At 40.3% G+C, this 19,504-nt stretch overlaps 2 protein-coding genes across 3 annotated transcripts in view; one reads left to right on the top strand and one right to left on the bottom strand.

The window, feature by feature from the left end:
- The window catches only part of IQCK (IQ motif containing K), an 87,690-nt gene extending 84,791 nt beyond the window's left edge, over nt 1-2,899 (top strand). The window contains exon 9 of the mRNA XM_066576256.1: nt 648-2,899. Within this exon, the coding sequence (XP_066432353.1) occupies nt 648-691 (44 nt within the window). The 3' untranslated portion in view covers nt 692-2,899. The remainder of the gene's footprint in view (nt 1-647) is intronic.
- Nucleotides 1-19,504, bottom strand: part of GPRC5B (G protein-coupled receptor class C group 5 member B) — a 65,951-nt gene that overhangs the window by 15,236 nt on the left and 31,211 nt on the right. The window contains exons 3-4 of one of the 2 annotated variants that reach the window (XM_066576254.1): nt 19,392-19,504; nt 2,847-11,838 (exon numbers count right to left, since the gene is read on the bottom strand). In XM_066576254.1, the coding sequence (XP_066432351.1) occupies nt 11,794-11,838; nt 19,392-19,504 (158 nt within the window). In that variant the 3' untranslated portion in view covers nt 2,847-11,793. Of the gene's footprint in view, nt 1-2,846; nt 11,839-19,391 lie in introns of those variants that run through there. The other variant, XM_066576253.1, reaches the window with a different exon arrangement.

Here is a 19,504-nt window from a genome sequence, read left to right as displayed (position 1 = left end):
TTCTTACGCTGATCATCCAAAGGCCGGCCCCACAAATCATACTTTGATGGCCTGTCCTAAGAAACCTGAGCCTAGCTGTGACTCTTATGTGTGTTGGCACCCTACTAAAGGCCATTTCATATTACAATCCTACTTATCGGAACCTGTTATATTATCCCTTCATGGTAACCACCACATGTATGTAAACAGGAATTAGTGATTGGAAATTTGTATTTATGATTTGTGTTGTTTAAGCAATGTATTGAATTTACTGAAAGGATGCTTAGCTACCATTTAAACAGCGCTTTGCACAAATGGATTTCCATTGTTGACCTTGTCTAAAGTATAATGTTTAGAAGGCTCTTGCATTGTCTGCTTCTTCCACCTCATTTACTGAACTGTTTAGTTTGTTGTCAATTGATAGAACTCAGCCATGGCATTGTCATTATTCCAATGTGTACTCCGGCTCAGCAAGATACCGTGGCTGGCTTCTGGGTATACGAGGCGGTTTTGTCAATTGATAATTGTCCCTCCGGTACAGGACGTCCTCTTTATTTTGTTCTCCGAGCTTTGGCCTCAATAAAACCATTTTAAGGCTTTAACTAGAGAATAATCTCAAGTCTAAACACATAAACACGGCCTGGTTTGTTTTTCTGTCTCTTTTACAGTGGAAAAAGAACTGAAAGGTCTGGAGGCCACGGGATCTACATGAAATTATGCCAAAGCCTCATTTCATGTTGTGTCATCAACTCCGGAGAACACAGAATAGTACATGGGATGTTTGAAATTAAAAAGTAATTCTTCACTATTATTCATGGAAAATCTATCTGGGATCTGATCATTTGGTATTTTTGGTGGTCTAGAACAGTACGGCATGATAATTTGGAATCTCATCAGACAAGACACAGAAAACTGAGCTCAACAGAAGACTTGTTTGACCAAAATAAAGAATAGTGGTATATTTTAGAGCGTTCTCAACTGGAAACCCGGCAATTCAGGTTTCATTGCAGTTAACCTCAATCTTATACGCTTCCGGTCAGTATATAGGGATTGAAAGGGAAAACACATTAATGACCTATCACACATAAAGATAGGTCATTAAAGGGGTATTCCCATCTCAACTCTTCATAGCAGAGATCGGAAACCACTGCTATAGTTACCGGCCATCCGGCCAGCAGCAGCCGAGCACTCCAGGCCAGCACTGTTTCCTTAGCTTATAGTGAAGTCAATGAGAGCTACAGAAGTAATATAGCATGGCATGCTATGCTGTTTCCATAACTTGGGGAGTTACTGAAGCAGCCTAGCGTACTGTGCTATGCGGTTTCCATAACTCTCATTCACTTCAATATCAGCTATGCAAACAGCACTGGTTGAAGCAGTTGGCTGTTTCCGACAGATGGTTGAGAGGGAAAGGTTTCCCATCTTAGCCATGAAAAGCCGAGATGGAAATACCCCTGGAACACTTCTTTAACCCTTTCCAATCCAATTTGTATCCTGGTTTTCCTAGGGGGCTTACTCTTTTTCTGCCATTATACAACAGCGCTATATACTGGCTAAAGCCAGTACTGCATAAGGTGACACGTTGGATAGGCTCCGACAGCAGAGAGGCTGGCAATATACAGTAAGAGAACCCTGATGGATGTCTTCCAACATCGGAGCTGTACAGCCTTAAATGATAATGTCTTCAGAGGTCAGACAGTGGATTGGAAAGGGTTAAAGAAGCTGAGATTTAATGTATGGCCGTACAGGTCTGTTACAATTTGCGTTTTTCACCATGGAATTATGAGAAGAAAATCTATAGCATTTACAGAAGCAGCAAAGTGGATGCAAGTTTCCCAAATCTTATGCACTCCTGCAAAAAAATTCCATGTTGAATCTGCAGTGGAACTGACCCACAGTTTAGATCCACAGCAACATCTGCAAATTCCACTGTGGAACATCCATCCTGGTTAAAAAGGTAAAAAACGATGGGGCTGTTAAGTGCTGCTGAAGAGATAGTTGGACCCAGAAGTAAAGTAAAAATGTCCCTTTATCGATTGGTTATGAGTATCAGCATTGGAGCAGTGACTTAGATGGTAAGACCTGATAAAGGCACTGGTCCAATGCCGAAACATTTAACTAATCAATTAAGGTTCTCAGTCCAATCAGTGCTGATAGTGTGGAAGGCATACTCTAATGATAAGGCAAATAGTAATACCCATTTGTCAGTGTATCCATATACTTATAGGAATAATAAGAGTGGAATGCGCAAGGCAGATGAATATCACAATGTGTATTCACGGGAATTCAAGTTTTTACCAAAGCAGACAAGTCAAACTATTGGTGACCTATACTTAGCATAAGTCTTTGCTCCAAAATGGGTGGGGGTCCGACACCCTTGTGGATCAATTGTTTGCTGGAGCTGCAGCTGTCTAATGTGTATGCCAGCCTTACTTTCAATGGGTCATACTGTATGTCTCCATTCTGGATGTGTACTCTTGGAAGCCAATTTCATTTAATTCTCAGGCCTAGTTGACCCAGGCAGGAATATCGGAGTACTATTAATTGTTATATTAATTTTTATAAATTGTTCCATTTTAAAATTGCTGATTTCTCAACTAAATCTAGGTAAAAGACGGACAAAGTATAGTACTAAAATTAATCTTTTTCCATGGTTTACCATCTGTAGTCCCAAGTATTCCTTCTGCCAGACATAACATGCATTAAAATACTATAATTAACTATATTACATGTTCACAACTGCAAACGTGAAGTGTACTTATCTGGCTGGTTCATCTGAGAATGATTTGGGTTCATAGTTATGTGTGGCACAGACACTACATCATATTTTCAGCCATTCTAATAATACAACGAGAACCACAGAGCGATTCATGGTAAAGTCTTTATTCTTGTTAACAGCATATTGAAAATAAAACATTTCCCATACTATACAACCTTTTCATGGTTCCTTTGCTATGAATAGGATCATCATATTACAGAAATATCTATGATTGTCTGCAGGTTCATCTGACTTAAAGGGGTTGTCCAGGATTAGAAAAACATTTCTTTTTGCTTTTTTTTTGGAAACAGCGCTACTCTTGCATACAGGTTATGTCCGGTACTGCAGCTCCTGCAAAACTGATTTGATTGGGGATGAGCTGCAGTAACTTAAGCTTCCCTTGCACAAGAGGGGTGCTGTTTCTCAAGAAAAAAAAAACCAAACACCAGAACCTTCTGCTAATCCTGGACAACCCCTTAAAGGAATATCAGTAAGTTAGCAATCAGCAGCAAAAGAATACAATAGAAAACACCCAAGTATGCAGGTAATAAATATATTTCTATCATACACAAACCATTTTGTCATATTTATGGATGCAAAAATAAAAACAAATTAGTCTGCCATAAAACAAGGGTATGCCACACACTGGCAACAAACTGGTACTATCTATTATGGGAAACATCTGGCTGCACTACCATTCATATTAATTGTTAGTGTATATTTAGGAGCTTTGTTACATGACCGCCACATACGGGACTCATCAACCACTTGAGAATCAAAAATTATTTTGGCTCTAACACCTCCATTAAAGTAGGTTTCGCATGCCACCCAAACATGGCCGCAATGGGAACACCGCTCTGTGCAAGGTGCCCGGGAGGACGGAAACATCCCAGTGCTGCTGTGCTATGCTGTTTACATGGCTCCCATGTACTTCAATGAGAACAAAGGAAACAGCGCCAGGTTGAAGCTCTTACTGTCTCCAGAGGCTCCAGTGGGTGGCCACTAACTATAGCAGCAGTTTTTCAGCCAAAATGGGAATACCCCTTTAATGGGACTGATCATGAAAAATTGGGTGTGTTGGCAACTATGAGGTTTTTATTTCTATTTGAAGTGTGTCTGTATTAGTCTGTATATTGACTATATCAATATTTGGATCCATCAGGGTGGTATCGCACACAGAGTTTTTTGGGAAAAACGCCACTGCGGTGTTTGGAGCAGTTTTATAAGCCAGAAGTGGACTCGGCAGGAGGGAGAAGTAGAAGTCCTTCCTTTTTATTTCCTTTTTTTTTAATCCAAGTTTGGCTTTGGTGCAGAAACATAAGCTTTTTTTTAAAACACCCTAAATAGGCCTAATTTTTAAAACTGTCTAATAGGTAAACTGTCCTTGTCGCCTATAACAACCAATCAGGGTGTAGCTTTCATTTCTTAAATTTCTCTGATACAATGCAAATCTGTAGTGTGATTGGTTGCGGTCAGTTTTTCCTGTTGGACAATACTGATAGTCTATTAATGAGGCCTATTATGTATTGATGTTTGTATACTTTAAGCAGCCTTTTTTTGCCATGGTTAATTATTTTTGTCCACTCAAATGTAAGATTTCCTGAGGCTCAGGTATCCATCTTTGCAGTACAGAAAAATATAATACCAACTATAGCGCAGTGATATTTAGTTCATAGTGAAGGTATAATGAGAGTTTTCCCTCCAACGGCTCTTAAACAGTATAGCAGGTAGGCAATGGTTAAAAATATGTCATACTCACAACGCCTTTTTCCGACTAGTCCAGCACGGACGCTCCTGTCCTCACCACTGGTCTTTGGTTACATTGGCTGCAGCCATGACGTTCCGTATACACACATGACCGCTGTAGCCAATTACTAGCCACAACGGTGTACCGCTTGAGGATAGGAGCAATGACTAGGACTGTGTTTTGTTATATTTAGCCATTGCCTACCTGCTGTACAGTTTTAGTATAACTCGGAAAATCCATATATGTAAATTAGAGAGGTATTTTTGCTTATTTACTAAAGGTTTCCAGGATTGTTTCAAGTCAAAAGCGACCCCTGTAAGGGTGGTGCCTATATAACAGTGTAGTTGTTGTGCTATATAAATGGCCCTCCAGTTCAATTCTTTGCAAAAATTTCTTACAAGTACCACATGTATTAGTGGCATCAGTATTGATACATGGGCCCCAAAACCTCTCTTCTTCCCCCTGGAATTTATATAAGGTGACCTTACAATATAGAAGTATGGTTAATTTACAAATCTAAGCATTGAGCAGCAGTGAAGTTATAGTGCAAGCAATGTCATCGTCTTTGGATAGATTTAAGTGCTACTGAATATACGGCCATTAAAGGGGTTGTCCTACTTCCAGCTATTGATGACCTGTCCTCAGGATCAGTCATAAATAGCAGATCAGCGAGTGTCTACCACCAGGGGAACCCTTGTTCAACTGTTACCCTAGGCCCATGTCTTAGGATATGGAGTGGTTTTGCTTCCGGAAGCAAATAGCTCTATACATTTCACAGCTGCCCAGGTTAGTATTACAGGCTGTCCATTAACTTAACGTACTCTGCCTTGATGTACCAACCTAGGCCACTGAACAATATACAGAACCCTCTGCTTCCATCAGCTAAACAGCTCTGGACATTAAGACACCGGCCTAGGGGAACAGTTGATCGCCGGAGAGTCCTGGGCAGCAGAACCAAGCCAAACTGCTACTGATGACTTATTATGAGGACAGGTCATTATTAGCTAGAGGTGGGACAACCTCTTTAATATAAATGTGTGCCAGAGTTTATTAATACTCGCTAAGGCACCTACAATAGTGCAGTCATGATACTTTGTATACAGCTATACAATAGCCAAATTGTGTTCTTATGTCCAAGAAATACTTTTTTCACAGTACAGCAGATATGCAGACTTGATCCCCCCTAGTTTTAAAAGGGGGTAATAGAAAACTGGTTGGCTTCTTGTGTCAGAGATGCCTGGTACAAGCCACATGACAAGTGTCATGATGACTTTTATTATGTTACGCTAAGTTCACATCTGCATCAGAGGTTCCGTGTGGAGCCTCCCGCTCATATCTGGCATAAAAATTTCTCCCCGGAAACCAACTGGACCTCATAATAGTCAATGGTGTCCGTTTGGCACCATCTGGGTCCAGCATAGGCCATGTCCAGCACTTCCTGTTTTCTGTTGTTCAGCTCTGAAGATGAAGCCAAACCATGGAAAGAAAAACTAGTAGTGTGAACCAGCTTCGTCAAATAGTGCCAGCTTTATTTTGAAGAAAACTAAAAAGGCTTATGGAAAACAGGGTAACCTCATGACTTCCCAGATCTCCCCTCCTTGAATGTTCTCTAAAACCAATATAAATATCTTGAAGATCTATTAAGAGACTGCAGACTGCCATTTACAGCAGTCTTCAGTATGTCAATAGACAGCAGATGCAAAGTGTCTGAATATATCCTGTACTGCATGATTATCTGGAGAATATGAAAGACTAAAGCAACGCTAAACAGAAAATGTACAAAAAATTCCAGCTTTTCTCCCTTAATCTCTCTCTCTTCCTTTCCTTTGATCATATTTTGTCTCATTTTACAATTAAAACTGAGAAACAAAGAGAAAGAAATCTCTAAGTGTCCCAGGAGCTGATATCTCCCCATCTCCTTCTCATAATCCTGCGCCTGGCTGTAAGACAACTGACTGCAGCCAGGGCCTTCCCTCACATCTATTTATTAAGCCCCGCCCCTGTTTACATTTATCATTCATTCCTTGGCCTAGTTCCTTTAAGAAGAGCTACCTTAGTGATTGATTTATATAATAGAATTGTGTTGCAGAATTGCTAAGTAGGGGCAAGGAAGCTTGAGATATTTCTTAATAGATTAATCCATTTTTGATGAGACTTGCAAACCACAAGCTGGCCATAAACCTAAAATAACTATCAGCTGTCTCCCTTGACCTACTAATAAATATATTCGCCTGTTAATATGAAGGCAAACTGTTAGGGAATAATCCAGAAAACCCTCATACACATTAGATTGTCAGTGGATTGAGGTGAAACGAGCATGATCCACAGACATTAATGTATACAAGCAGCTATAGACATTAAGTAGCTAGCTGCTCCCATTAAAATTGGATCTCCCAACAGAAATCTCATATCTATGGCGAGGTTTAAAGTGGTATTCTCAGAATCCCATCACCTATCTACAGTATAGGGAAAAACTTGCTGATCAGTGGGACCACCACCAATCCCAAGAACGAGGATCTCTTCAGTAAGAAATGCACACTGCCGCTGTAGTCATTTTAATTGGAGCGCTGAAAATGGCTGGGTACAAGCACTCAACTATTTCTGGCGCTCCCACTGAAATGAATAGAGCAGTGGTGTGCATGGGTGGCCACTGTTGCATTCTTTACGGAATGCTTTGGACCCTCCTCCTTTGAATCAGTGGAGGTCCCAGCAGTTGGACCCTCACCATTCAGCAAGTTATCTCATTGGATAGAGGATAACTTGTGATTCTAGGAATACCCCTTTTAGCATTTCTTTGTGTATAAAGGAGATATCTCCTGAATCTCCCATAAACAGGCATGGTAAGATCAGTGAAGCATGCATGCTTATTTTCGGAAGAAGACAAGATATGCTGCTAGACACCTCTTGAAATGTTTTATCATGGAAACAAAGGATCTCGCATTCTACAATCCAATACATGTTGACGACTTTCAGGCTGCCCCTAAACACATAAGATTATCAACAGATCCTGCCTGTCGACATTTATCTCATGTACCTTTTATAGCAATCTTTAAATGAGACCTCCAGGATCTATACCTATATTGATCCCTTCTCCCCTCCAGCTCTGCAATCGAAGAGAGAAATTAGAATGGAGGCTAGGTCTCTCTGGGGTAGCCTAATTGACTCCAAAATCAGACCTTACTTCTTGTCCATAGTCACTTTTAATGCTGAGTACGAGTTAGAGAATTATTCATTTAACACTCCCTACCTCCAACATTTTTTTTATATTAACTATCACATGATACGGTTCACTTCAGTACTTCAACTGCAAAGCTTATCCGTGCCCCTGGCAACTAATTTCCTGCCATAAACAAATAACTCATAATGTAAGATAATGAAACTGACATACAATCCACTACTATATTCTTCATAGGACTGCAGAGAGAATGACGACCATGTGTGAATCTAATGATCAGAAAGTAATGTGTGACTTCAATGTGATGAAACCATGGTAAAAAATGGGCTGCAGGAAGATTATGAGAGTGTAAATGATGATAAGATGTTAAATAGATTTAATATATCCCCTTGGCCACCCTTTCCCATACATAAAAATACTCCTCCAGGGAGATTCATCTATTTTATATCCACTTGGCATGTTATCTGGGCCACAGCAGGCGAAGCGGGAGCTCAGAGTGTTTGTTAGATTTTTTATTGGATAATATAGCATAGTAGGTATTAATGTCTGGTTTAGGTTGTTATACCTGCAAACAAGGGCAAATATTGAGGCAACTCAAGTGGCTTTCATGGGCCCCATGGGAAGTAGGGTATTAGGTCAGATTGGCACCATCCCACTTCCAAATGGGTGCTGTTGGCTTGCCCATGACGCCCCACAATGAATGTAAAAATTAGAGTGGGGACCTTGCCCCGGGATCATACTGCCCTCCTCTACTTTAAAAAAGTTTTCTGGGATTATGATATTGGCAATCTATACTTAGAATAGATCAACAGTATCATATTGGTGGGAGTCCGACTCCTGGAACCCCCGACGATCAACTATTTGCACAGGACTCATCTTCAGCCTGTGATGTCATATTCGTCAGTCAAATAGCCCATCTACAGCTAAGTCTCATTCAAGTGAATGGGATTGAGCTGCAACACCGTTAAGCAATATATGAAGCTGTGCCTGTTAGGCATTGAAGAGGCTGCAAGGCTTGACCAAGTGAGTGCCATGTTCTATTCAAACCATTGATTAGCAGGGGTGCCAGGCCCTTCACTGATCTGATATTGATGACCTATCCTAAGGTTAAACTATCAATATCATAGGTCTGGAAGGCCCTTTTGCACACTGGTAGGAAAGGTTTAGAAATGTGAACCAGAATAGGAGGGGGACCTATTTTTATTTTAGTTATGAAACTCCAATCTCTTTTATGTATGCCCCAGCCCCTAAATACCATTCATGGTTAATTTTCATATTTCCAACTCATCATCAGACTTACATTTACATTAAAAATATCTCATTGACATAACTCCTACTTATCCAATCAGTTTGTAACAAAATATCTACTATTTACATTAGTCACAACATTCAAAAACAACATAAATCCTAAAGCGGTTGTACCAAGATACACTTTTATCACCTATCCACCACCCTGCAGTGAAGAAGAGGGAATTTGAATGGAGCAGATTTGAATAGAGCAATGGTCGTGCACGTGCACTGCTGCTCCATTTATTTTCAATGGGACTTTTGGAGATAGCTGACTACAAGCACTTGGCAATTTCCATCAGCCCCAATGAAATTAATGGAGCAGCAGCCACACATGCATGATCACAGCTTAATTCATTCTGACACCCCGGCAGATAGGAGAAACATCCCTGCAGTGACAGGAAAAGGGGAAAACAGGACCACGTTCTTGGGATCAGTGGGGGTCTCAAGGTAAGACCCTCACCAATCAGACTCTTATCACCTATATGGATAGCCTATAAAAATGTATCGTGGTACAACCACTTTAAGGAACATTTCCACTTAGGGTTCCTTCACATCAGCATTAGGGAGCTCTGTTTTCCTTTTCTGTTTGGGGAGCAGGAAAACGGCACCCTCTGGCCAAACGGTTCGGTCTTATGACATAACCGAAATGTGTCAAACAGACCCCTATTGACTATAATGGGATCCATTCGATTTCTGGTTAGTAGTCTGGCATTTTGCCAGAATTTTAAGGATGACATAGCACTGCTTGAAACAAGATGTTATCTTGTTTTCTAGTGGAAATCAGCAAATGGAGTTCCGAATGGAACTTCCAAGTCTGATGTGAATGAAGCCTTAAAATGATAAAGTCAGCAGGCAATATAAGATCTTGAGTTGTCCTCTTCCATCAATTTGCTAAAACCTTTGTTCAATAGTTACTTAGTTATACTTGTTCCTAGGAAAACTGGGTGGGAACTAATATGGGTGTCGCTGTAACTCCCACAATGGTTGTCAATCATCTATCTTTTCCTGAATGGTAAATCTGCCATCTGTCTAGACAGTGATGCTTCTCCTACTTGCATTTATTTGCCTTTCTCTAGGCTGAGTAAGCCGGGTAGCAAGTCGCTTTATTGGCACCTACATTGGCGGTCAGTTAAACTGACACAAATATAACTAATAGACAACTATATAGAATTTTTAACAACTGGATGAAAGATGACTAGTTAAAAATTTATATTGATTGGGGATCTTTAAATTTAGCTGAAAATGCACTTTATTATAGTAATTCCTATGGATCAATTTTGTGAATTACTACTGATCAGAAAAAAAATTAACATTATAGTCTATGCAAATTAAAAATTAGATCGTTTACCTCTTTTTTTTTCAACATAAAAGCTCTAGAAACTGACTACTTTACTTAAAGGGTATGTCCATTTTTTCACCAAGACATCCAGGAATTTATATTGCTGGTCTATCCATGTGTTATTGGTGCATATTCAACCCTGACCAATTAGAGGCCACCAATGTAGAATCCTGAAAAAACCCTTAAGCACGGTTCACAACATATGAACTCATATACAGGAATTTTTTGTAGAAAATTCAGTAACTGTTTAAATACATTGCATCTCTTGTACCAATTCTGTATTAGAGTCCTGCATTCACAATTCTGCTAGTTGGTATAACAGTAAATACGTTGGTTGACAGATACCCCCTAACAGCTGAGATGAGTTCAAATAACGCAGGAGGAGAGTTAGTTTCTCTAAAATTGGATTATGTTAATTTCACATCAGCATTTTGATTTACATTGTTTAGCTTTGTACTCCAAGCCAAACAATGAAAATACCAGTGCCAGATCCAGCATATGCCGGACACCAACAGCATTGAATAGACATCATTCACTATAATGGTCTGTCCAGTTTCTCGCCTGCCATTTTTTCAAACAATATAGTACAGCATGCTGCGCCATTTTATTATATCCGGGGTATAATACTATATCAGTGCAAGAAACTTCGAACTGAGCCTTCAGCACAAATGTAAACATAGCCTTATTGTAAAGTACTTGGTGTAAATATGACTCTTCCCAGAACACAACTCACCAGAACAAGGTCCATGCAGATATTCAATCAGCAAGGAATGCTGGGAGAATTAAGCTCTGAAGGATTGTGAATACAGCTGTAGACTATAACACAGACTGTAGCTCAGGATCAGTACAAGGTATTCTAATCAACAGATGGTGCTTTGGGGTGGACATATATACTTTAAAACTATATTAACAAATTTAGCATTTTACTTATGAAGTCCTATCCCTCACATATGGTAAATAGTCACTGCAATGTGATCAATTCACAAGACCCTCTAGAGCGCAATAGTAAGAAGCATATTACAGTTCTGTACAGTCTTGTAAGACACATATATCTTCTATACAGCAATAAGGCCCTTGTATAACATCACTGGGATTCCTCATTGTGGATGAAAATAACGTCCTAAATTTATAAGCCATGGAAATCCGATAGTTATTTCTCGTAGAGTCGCCATGATGGTTGGGAGTTAGAGTTAGAATTTACAGGGCGAGTACACAATAAGCCACCAGGGTCGTGTTCCTTCACTGATATTGTCCATCTTATAGCGGTTGTTGCTCTGTAAAAGTGAATCTTGTTGGGTGTGTGAAACAACATCGAGTTAATGGTGATAATATCCTTCTTTAGTTGTTATTTCAAGAGTTCACAGCTGTCCACGTATAGATAAACCCTATTAGATAGGATTACCAGAGCTCTTGAGTGTGGTGTGGCTGTGTCCTGCTACTGATTCCTCCCTCACAAAGACAAGGCCAGAGGATGAAAACCTGTCACTCTGGAACCTATGTGCATTTCACCAAAGATGTCGTCCAGTGTAACTTGGAGGAGCAGTTGGGATCTGGAAATAAGGACAACAAATGGATAGCTGAGAATCCTGACCGCTATGTCAAGCTACGCAGATATAAGCATTAGCATTACGAGTATGAGAAAGCCTTTATATGTTTTATGATGTCCACAGAGAAGCCTATTCTTGTGGGATACATTTGGGATGAGTGTCATTCTAAACATTGCCTACACTGGCGGAAATAAGAACTACTGACTATGGCCATCTTGTAATACGCTTGAGCAGATTTAATAACATAGGATGACTATGTGCCCAAAAACCGTTCCACAGACTATCGCTCCTCCTGTGCTTTCACACAGGTGTGATAGTCGTTCAGAAAATAATGGAGGTGAAGCCGACCGGAGATCACTCCAGTCAGCCGGCTCCACTCACTGCAAACAGACAGTCATTCATAGATAAACAACTGCCATGTGACTATAGTTGCTTGGTTTTTAGCCAAGCTAAAAACCAAGTGCTTCCGAAAGGTGAGTGATTTGTTGCTTGGTGCCCTGTCAGTAGCCCTGGGTACACAGGACGATTATCGCCCAAATTCACGATCATTCAGGCAATAATCGCCCTATTTAAAGGTACTTTAATGTTCTCTGCTCCATATCTGTTTCTAAAGATTCAGGGATTTGCATACCTATACCCAAACTAATAAATTGTCAGTCCAACAGATATAAATCTGCTTACCCCATGGTGAACAGTTATCAGTCTGTTGGCGTTTGATGTGTTGTCTATGGTTGGCCATACACATTACATAGTTGCCTGCCAAATGCTCATTCAGCTGAAGCTATCTTGCCCCTTGCTCCTATATATACATGCACGCTCAGCTCAGCCAAGTGTGTATGTGTTCTGAATATAGAGTGGGAAGGTCTCTGGCAGCAGATTATCTACCAGAAAACAAAAGGATTGGGCAGCTATAAAAAAACGGACTAATTCTCATTTTCCTCCCTCTACGAGGTCAGAAGAAAGTTTGGGCCCTCTATAAACTTTAAACAATGTCTGTTCCCCCAGAATCAGTGTGTTCAGCCAATATACATCTAATCTGTATGGCTACCTCAAACCTAAGCAAAAAATATAGATTTATGTCAATTTACTCTGTCCTACAAAAGTAGTTGGAGACCTGAGCAAGAATCAAGAGTAGTAGTTATTTACATGTTATTACTTAGTGGGGCCTCCTCAGGTCCTAATGACATCAGATTCTCTCCGTAGCATACATTCTACTAACATCGGTTGGTATTTCCCTCCATTTATCCTGGAGAGTTTTCTCATTGAAGATGGACACTGTTCTGATTTTCTCTGAGTTCGTCCCAAAGATGTTCAGTAGGGTTCAGGTCGGGACTTTGTGCAGCCAGTCCAATCGTGGATCATCCATATCCTCAAACTAACATAAAACAACATTGGATAGGTGGCAAGGCACGTTGTCCTACTGGAAATGTCACTGACCATTCACAGAGTATTACCACATTGTCTAGAATCAAGGTACACTACACCAACAGACCGAGACCATGACACATGAAACATACTCAGACCTTAACAAAATTTCTACCGTATTTAACTGTTGGCACAACACACTCAGGCAAATGGTGTTCCCCAGACATCCTCCCCACTCAGGTACATGCATCAGATTTGAAGAAGGAGTAGCATGATTCATCACTCCATAGAACGTTCTTCCATTCCTCAACTGTCCAATGACAATGCTCCTTGCACCATTCTAGACGGGCTATTGTATCTTCTTGGAGAGAACTTGCCAGATGTTTGCAAGACGAACGGAAGTAAATACCAGCTGAAATGTATCTGATGTTAGTAGAAAGCATGCCATGGAGCATATCCAATGTCATTAGGGCCAAAGGAGCCCCACTAAGTATTAACATATGTAAATAAATTCTACTTTTGAATTTTGCTCAGGTGTCCAATTACTTTTGGTTGGATAGTATATGTCAGCTCCTGAAAGTGCAAATTACATACAAAGTGCTGAAAATCGTTAAAGGGACCCTACAGGCAAAAGCTGGAAATCCAGATTTTCCCAAACTGGAAGTGCCTATTAAACCCTCCATTCCCACCCCCACACCAACCAACTAAATTAACCAGGTTCTTGTCAATCCAGGGGTCTATTTGTGTCTTTTTACAGGCCACTATTGGAGTCTGCTTTCTGCAATGTTTCTTGGGCAATGATAACCACTACCCAGGATCTAACTGCAATCTCTGGATTGGTGGGGAGCAGCCTATTATAACTTTTGTGGTGATGTCAGTACCTGCAATCTGAACACAAAACAAGTTTTCAGTATTTGTCTGAATGGTCACCTTAAAGATGTTCTTAAAATTGCTGTTAACTTGGCCAAGGGTGGTTTCACATCTACGTTGGGGGCTCTGGTTTCCTGCTCTATTCGGGAAGTAGAAAAGGGGAATCCCCTGGCTGAACTGGATTGTCTTATGATGGAACCGAACAGCGCCAAAGTAACCCCATTATCCATGGTGGGGTCCGTTCACTTTCCACTCAGCTACCTGGCTTTTAGCAGGAAGAAAAAGTGCTGGTTCCAATGCAGATGTGAAACCACCCTATCAGTCCAGACCAATATTAGAACTTGTGTCTCATGATGGCTAAATGTTTGGGTCTATAGCGTCCTTAGCATAGTGAGAGGGTAATTGTGCAGCTCAGAACTGTAGCACTAATGAATCAGAATCTGCACTCTGCATTTTCCCCAGCACCATGTATCATCGTTCTTTTTCAGAATTGTAACTTTTAATTAAAATTCTTTCTTTTGCAGTGTAGCCAGTTAATTAGTGTAATAAATACATAACATAATAGTTCCGCTACAGCTTTCATTTCTGCCTTCAGTTGTATACTCAGTTTGTAATGTGACCTTGACTTGGAGCAACAGATAAATCAATTGCATCTATAATGAATAGCGCATCACACAGTGCTGACATTAACGTTCTACATAATGCAGTTGGGAATTTGTTATTTACATCTACTTCAATAAAATAACGCTAAATAAACAGAATGTCTCAGACATGAAATCGCTGAACACATTTTAAAGGAGAACTACCAGAAATGTGTAAAAAAAAAGGCCCAAGAAGTGCAAAACATTTTCACTATATTACCAATCGGTGACTGAAGTTCCAGGTCCAAGTCCTGAAGCTGTCTGGCCTAGTGACCCCATGATGAAATTTCCTATTTTTTTTTCCTCTTGCCTCCTTTAGACTTGTCATAAGGACGTTACTTGTGTCCAACTCCCCATCCATCATCCATGTGTACATTATAACTGGCTGGTGATTTAGATACATGCAATGCTCCTATGATAAAACTGAACTGCTAGACCACAGAACAGGAAGTGTTGTAATAGGGACATTAAGGCAGGGACACTACAAGGTTCAATGATAATACGATTGCTAAGTATTGCTCGAATTGCTAAGTTATTATGAAACATTACCTTTTTGGAGGGTCTTTAATACAGCAAATGAGGTAGTTCTTCTTTACAGTGTATCCGCTATTTCCACTATGACTTTACAGTATCTTTTCAAATAGTATTTCTCCATATTGGTAAAACTATTGATGACCTACTGTACATCCTCATGATAGGTCATAAATAGCAGTTTAGTGAGGGGCTGCTGTCCGGGTATTCCTACTGATCAGCTGTTGTGGAGCTGGAAGGCTTGGGACGCCATCCGTAGTGCAGTGGCCTAGTGCGGTACTGCATTTCTCTCCAATTTACGTGTATAGGAGCTGCATTACCATTCTGGGTCCAATGCACTACGGTCAGCGTTTTGAGACCTCCAGCTAGCTTCACATCAACTGATCGATGGGGGTCCTGGCTGGTGGCATAGCTTAGTAGTAGTAGAGCTTGTGGTGTGTTTTTTGCAATTTCCAAGCCAGGCAAGTATTTAACGGCAGATTAAGGCTTATATGCTATCAATCAGACCTTCACCGTCTAATCTCTACAGGTACGTGTCATTATGCATTTTAAAGTGACAGCTTAAGGTCTTTTCTGAACAGGATAAATCTTATTACATTGAGAATTTATAGAATGTACTCCTAGATAATGAACCTGTCGCCAGACTAAGCAATTCCTGCTCAAATTGTTGGAGCAATAGAAGGAGTCAATCAGCTTTACCTTGAAGGAGTTTTTCCACCTTATTGCTACAATGTTATATCACATACTGTTCAGTGGTAGTCCACCTGCCTGGACCTTCATCACTCATCCTTAAAATAAAGGAGCCGCAAGACTAGTTAAGCGTTGCATCTCCTACTACCCACCCCTCAACACACCCAACCACCTGTGTGTCGGGAACTACAACAAAGCCTCATACCTTGATCCCTTCATTCTTTGGTTCTATGGAGCCCCAAAGGTCAGGCTTCTACAGATTATAATGTTATGGCATATCTTAGCCATATGTCAAAAAAACAACCAGTAATATCCCTTTAACCTTAATTAGGTTTACTGGTTCAAAAGAGATGCCGTGCTTCCTCCCACCCACTGCTCCAACTAATTGACCAAAGCAACTAGTACAAAATCTGGGGAGAGGACCATTTTGGGTAACATTAGTTTATATTTAGAATTAAATATAATATTGTCCGTAGAGAAAACATTGGTTGGAACAGCCTGTTAGTAGATCTAAAATGTTGCATACATGTGTGAACATATATTGTGATTCTGAAATTTTCTTATAGGTTGAGTCTGATGGAAACAACAGACTGTAAAATGATGTGTATAGGTATTTTTCTAAAGTTTATTTAACAAAATGTTAGATAAAAGGTCTGGATGGTTGGCATTACTTTGGGGCTGAAAGGTTAAAGTGTATCAATGGGCAGATTATGTTCAAGATGTGTGGTCAGCCCTACATCTCCCCAACATCTCACTTAAGTAGTCCCGCAATGCAGAGATCTTGAAGGTTCTCCAGGCCTACTTCCTCCATATCATACTACCCAGAAGATGTTGTCACAATCTGCTGGTTATCTATAGATAAACTACTACATAGGATCCAGCAGATATAGTATATTGTTAAACCCATGAACAGATGGATCATGAAAAGGTCATAGGAGGGGGAGGGAAGAACAAGTCTATGGGAAAACAGAGGGAGGTCCACCATAACCATCCTTGGCATATAAGGGAAGGTCTGAAATATTCAGTGTTGTATATGTCATCTTATCTTTCGTGCTGTGCCATACTGTAAGTGTTCTACCTTTCCTTCAAGAGGCCAGTATAGACAATCTCAACCCTTATGAATGCTGTTCTTGTCAAGCTCAGAAACACTACCCAACAAGTGGTATCAAATGTGATACCTTTATTGTAGAAGACAATTGGGAGACTGCTCTTCTATCCACGTCCTGTCCATGTCCAGAACACTGAACATTAAAGGATGTGGTGAGACCTGCTATGCAATACGGTTATGGTGATACAATTCAAAATGGCTACCTTCTTGGTAGTCAATTTTGTTTTTCTTGCTGTGGGTAGAGGTATAATGAAACCCACTGCATTGAAGCTACTTCTACTAGAGGTCTGTTCAGTCTTTTTTCCTTGCCAGTTGTATTGTATAGAAGATTGTGAGCTCCACTTATATGATGGTTTCTAAAGGTGCCCATAATAGCTGTCGATTGGTCACTCATTTGACCAACAGCTATTTCTCCCAACTCCCCCTAACACATGAACACTTGGTTTTACCAAGCGTCCACGTGTTTTCCATGCGGAAAGTGGCGAAATCTGCAGCCAGACAACTCCGGTGTAGGCTTATCTCCTTGAAGAACAAAAGGATTGAAATTCAACATGCCCGATCCTTCTTTACCCCAACATAATCTGTCGGGGGAAAGTAAGGGGGCCCCAATATACACGCGACAATCAGCCTGTCCCTTCAAAATTGGCAGGTTTTGGATGACTTTTCACTAATGTGTATGGGGGCCTTTTGACATATGTTATCTCAAGCCAAATAAGGAGAAACACAATTAAAAACCTCTTTGTCCTTAAATTGGTTATCCAGAATTAGAAAAAGGGGAAAGCCTGCAATACCAGACCAAGCCAAGGGACAAGAGTGGCGCTGTGTCTGGAAAATAAGAAAGCAGAGCCTTTCCTTCTGATCCTAGACAACCCTCACTCATTTTAGTGAAATGACTTTGCATTTACCTAATTAAATAAATACATCTATAGGGTAATTTTGATGATGATTACATGTGCACATGGGTGAGAGATGGATTAATCATATACCTGATCGGCGTGTTAGTAATGTTATGTGCAATGAATGGTATATGATTAACACTGTGTGATATTGTGAGATGACCACAGACAGGAATATCTCATTAAAGGCTTATAGGGATATCCAACCATTGTTTATTGCAAGGGAGAGAGGCTAATGACTAATAAGCCTAGTACAAATCATTCCTGCAACAAGCTGTCTAATGCATCTTCACCCAGAGGAGGTAACCCCTGCAGCTAAGTGAAAAATGATTGATCTGTTTTGGAGATGAGTAAAACCATGTAAAAGGCAGAAGCGTTTTCTAATGCAAAATACATCAGCAGTGATATCAACATGTGAAGTATGTTATTTAGATGTTCGCAATTATGTAGGATATTAAAGAGACGAACCATCTTTCATAAGCATTGTACTAATAGATTGCGTTACTAGTAGTACGATTATTAAACGAGGTGTGGGTTGACGTGTATTCTCTTCGGTTATTAGGGAATCACTTATGCAACAATTCCCTAATATACACACGGTATCAGAAACATGTAGAAAAGTGTGAAAAACTGACTTTGAACTTCCAAGTATAATTCTGCATGCTGACCGCATTACAATGTGATTCCGCACACAGTCATATGCATGAGTCCTAATTCTTAATGCTTCTCCATTTTATAATTTAGTAGGATATCTTTGTTAATATTCCATTTTACTTATCTTGCATATGTCCTAAGTTATAGCCCAGAGCTGCATTCAGAATTCTGCTGGTTGCTACTAGAACCAGTCAACAGCTTATTGAACTGACACAACTGTAAGGGCTCTATTAGAACCAATGGTTTCCTATGGAATCGTTCAAGCGAACAATTTCTTGACGCGCCATAAAAATCACACCGCAAAAGGTAGGACATAAGCGTGTTATTTCAACGCCGAAATTTCTTGTTGCACTAAAAGATAGGTCTTGTCCTATCTTTTACGGACCAACACAGGAGGTTCCATAGCCTCCTATGGGAGCCATCTGAAAAAGTGAGGCTGCTAAATACTGATAGGTTCCTCTAGTTGAGGCATTTAAAAGTCATTCAAGTAGTTCTGGTGACCGAGTCTGAGGGAGCCCAAAAGCCCCACTGCAATGTAAGAATTATAAAGCAGCACATACCAGGGATGGGGCGGTTTTACAGATCTTGCATTGGGGCCCAGGAGCACATATGTCTCCATATGGACTATATTCAAGCTGGAACTCAGGAATTCTACAAGATAAGTAATGTAATGTATGAACATTTGCTTTATCAATTCTGACAACTAATGATGTGTTCCCAGCAGAAGTAGTTGCAAAAGGATTTTCTTTTTCCTAGTGTAATAGGAGTTCATTTTAAGCATTGTGTTGGCTCAATACTTACTGTTCCACCATTGAGGACAACCGCCATCTCAGTAGGCTGATACACATTGCTTCTGAAGGGTGCACTGGGTCTGCTTCCTAAACTTCCATTGCGAAATCCCCCAGACCGCATGG

Source organism: Eleutherodactylus coqui, chromosome 8 (genome assembly GCF_035609145.1).
Source record: "Eleutherodactylus coqui strain aEleCoq1 chromosome 8, aEleCoq1.hap1, whole genome shotgun sequence".
NCBI lineage: Eukaryota > Metazoa > Chordata > Amphibia > Anura > Eleutherodactylidae > Eleutherodactylus > Eleutherodactylus coqui.
The sequence above is the reverse complement of the archived record's forward strand: the minus strand, read 5'-3'. Positions and strand labels throughout refer to the sequence as shown.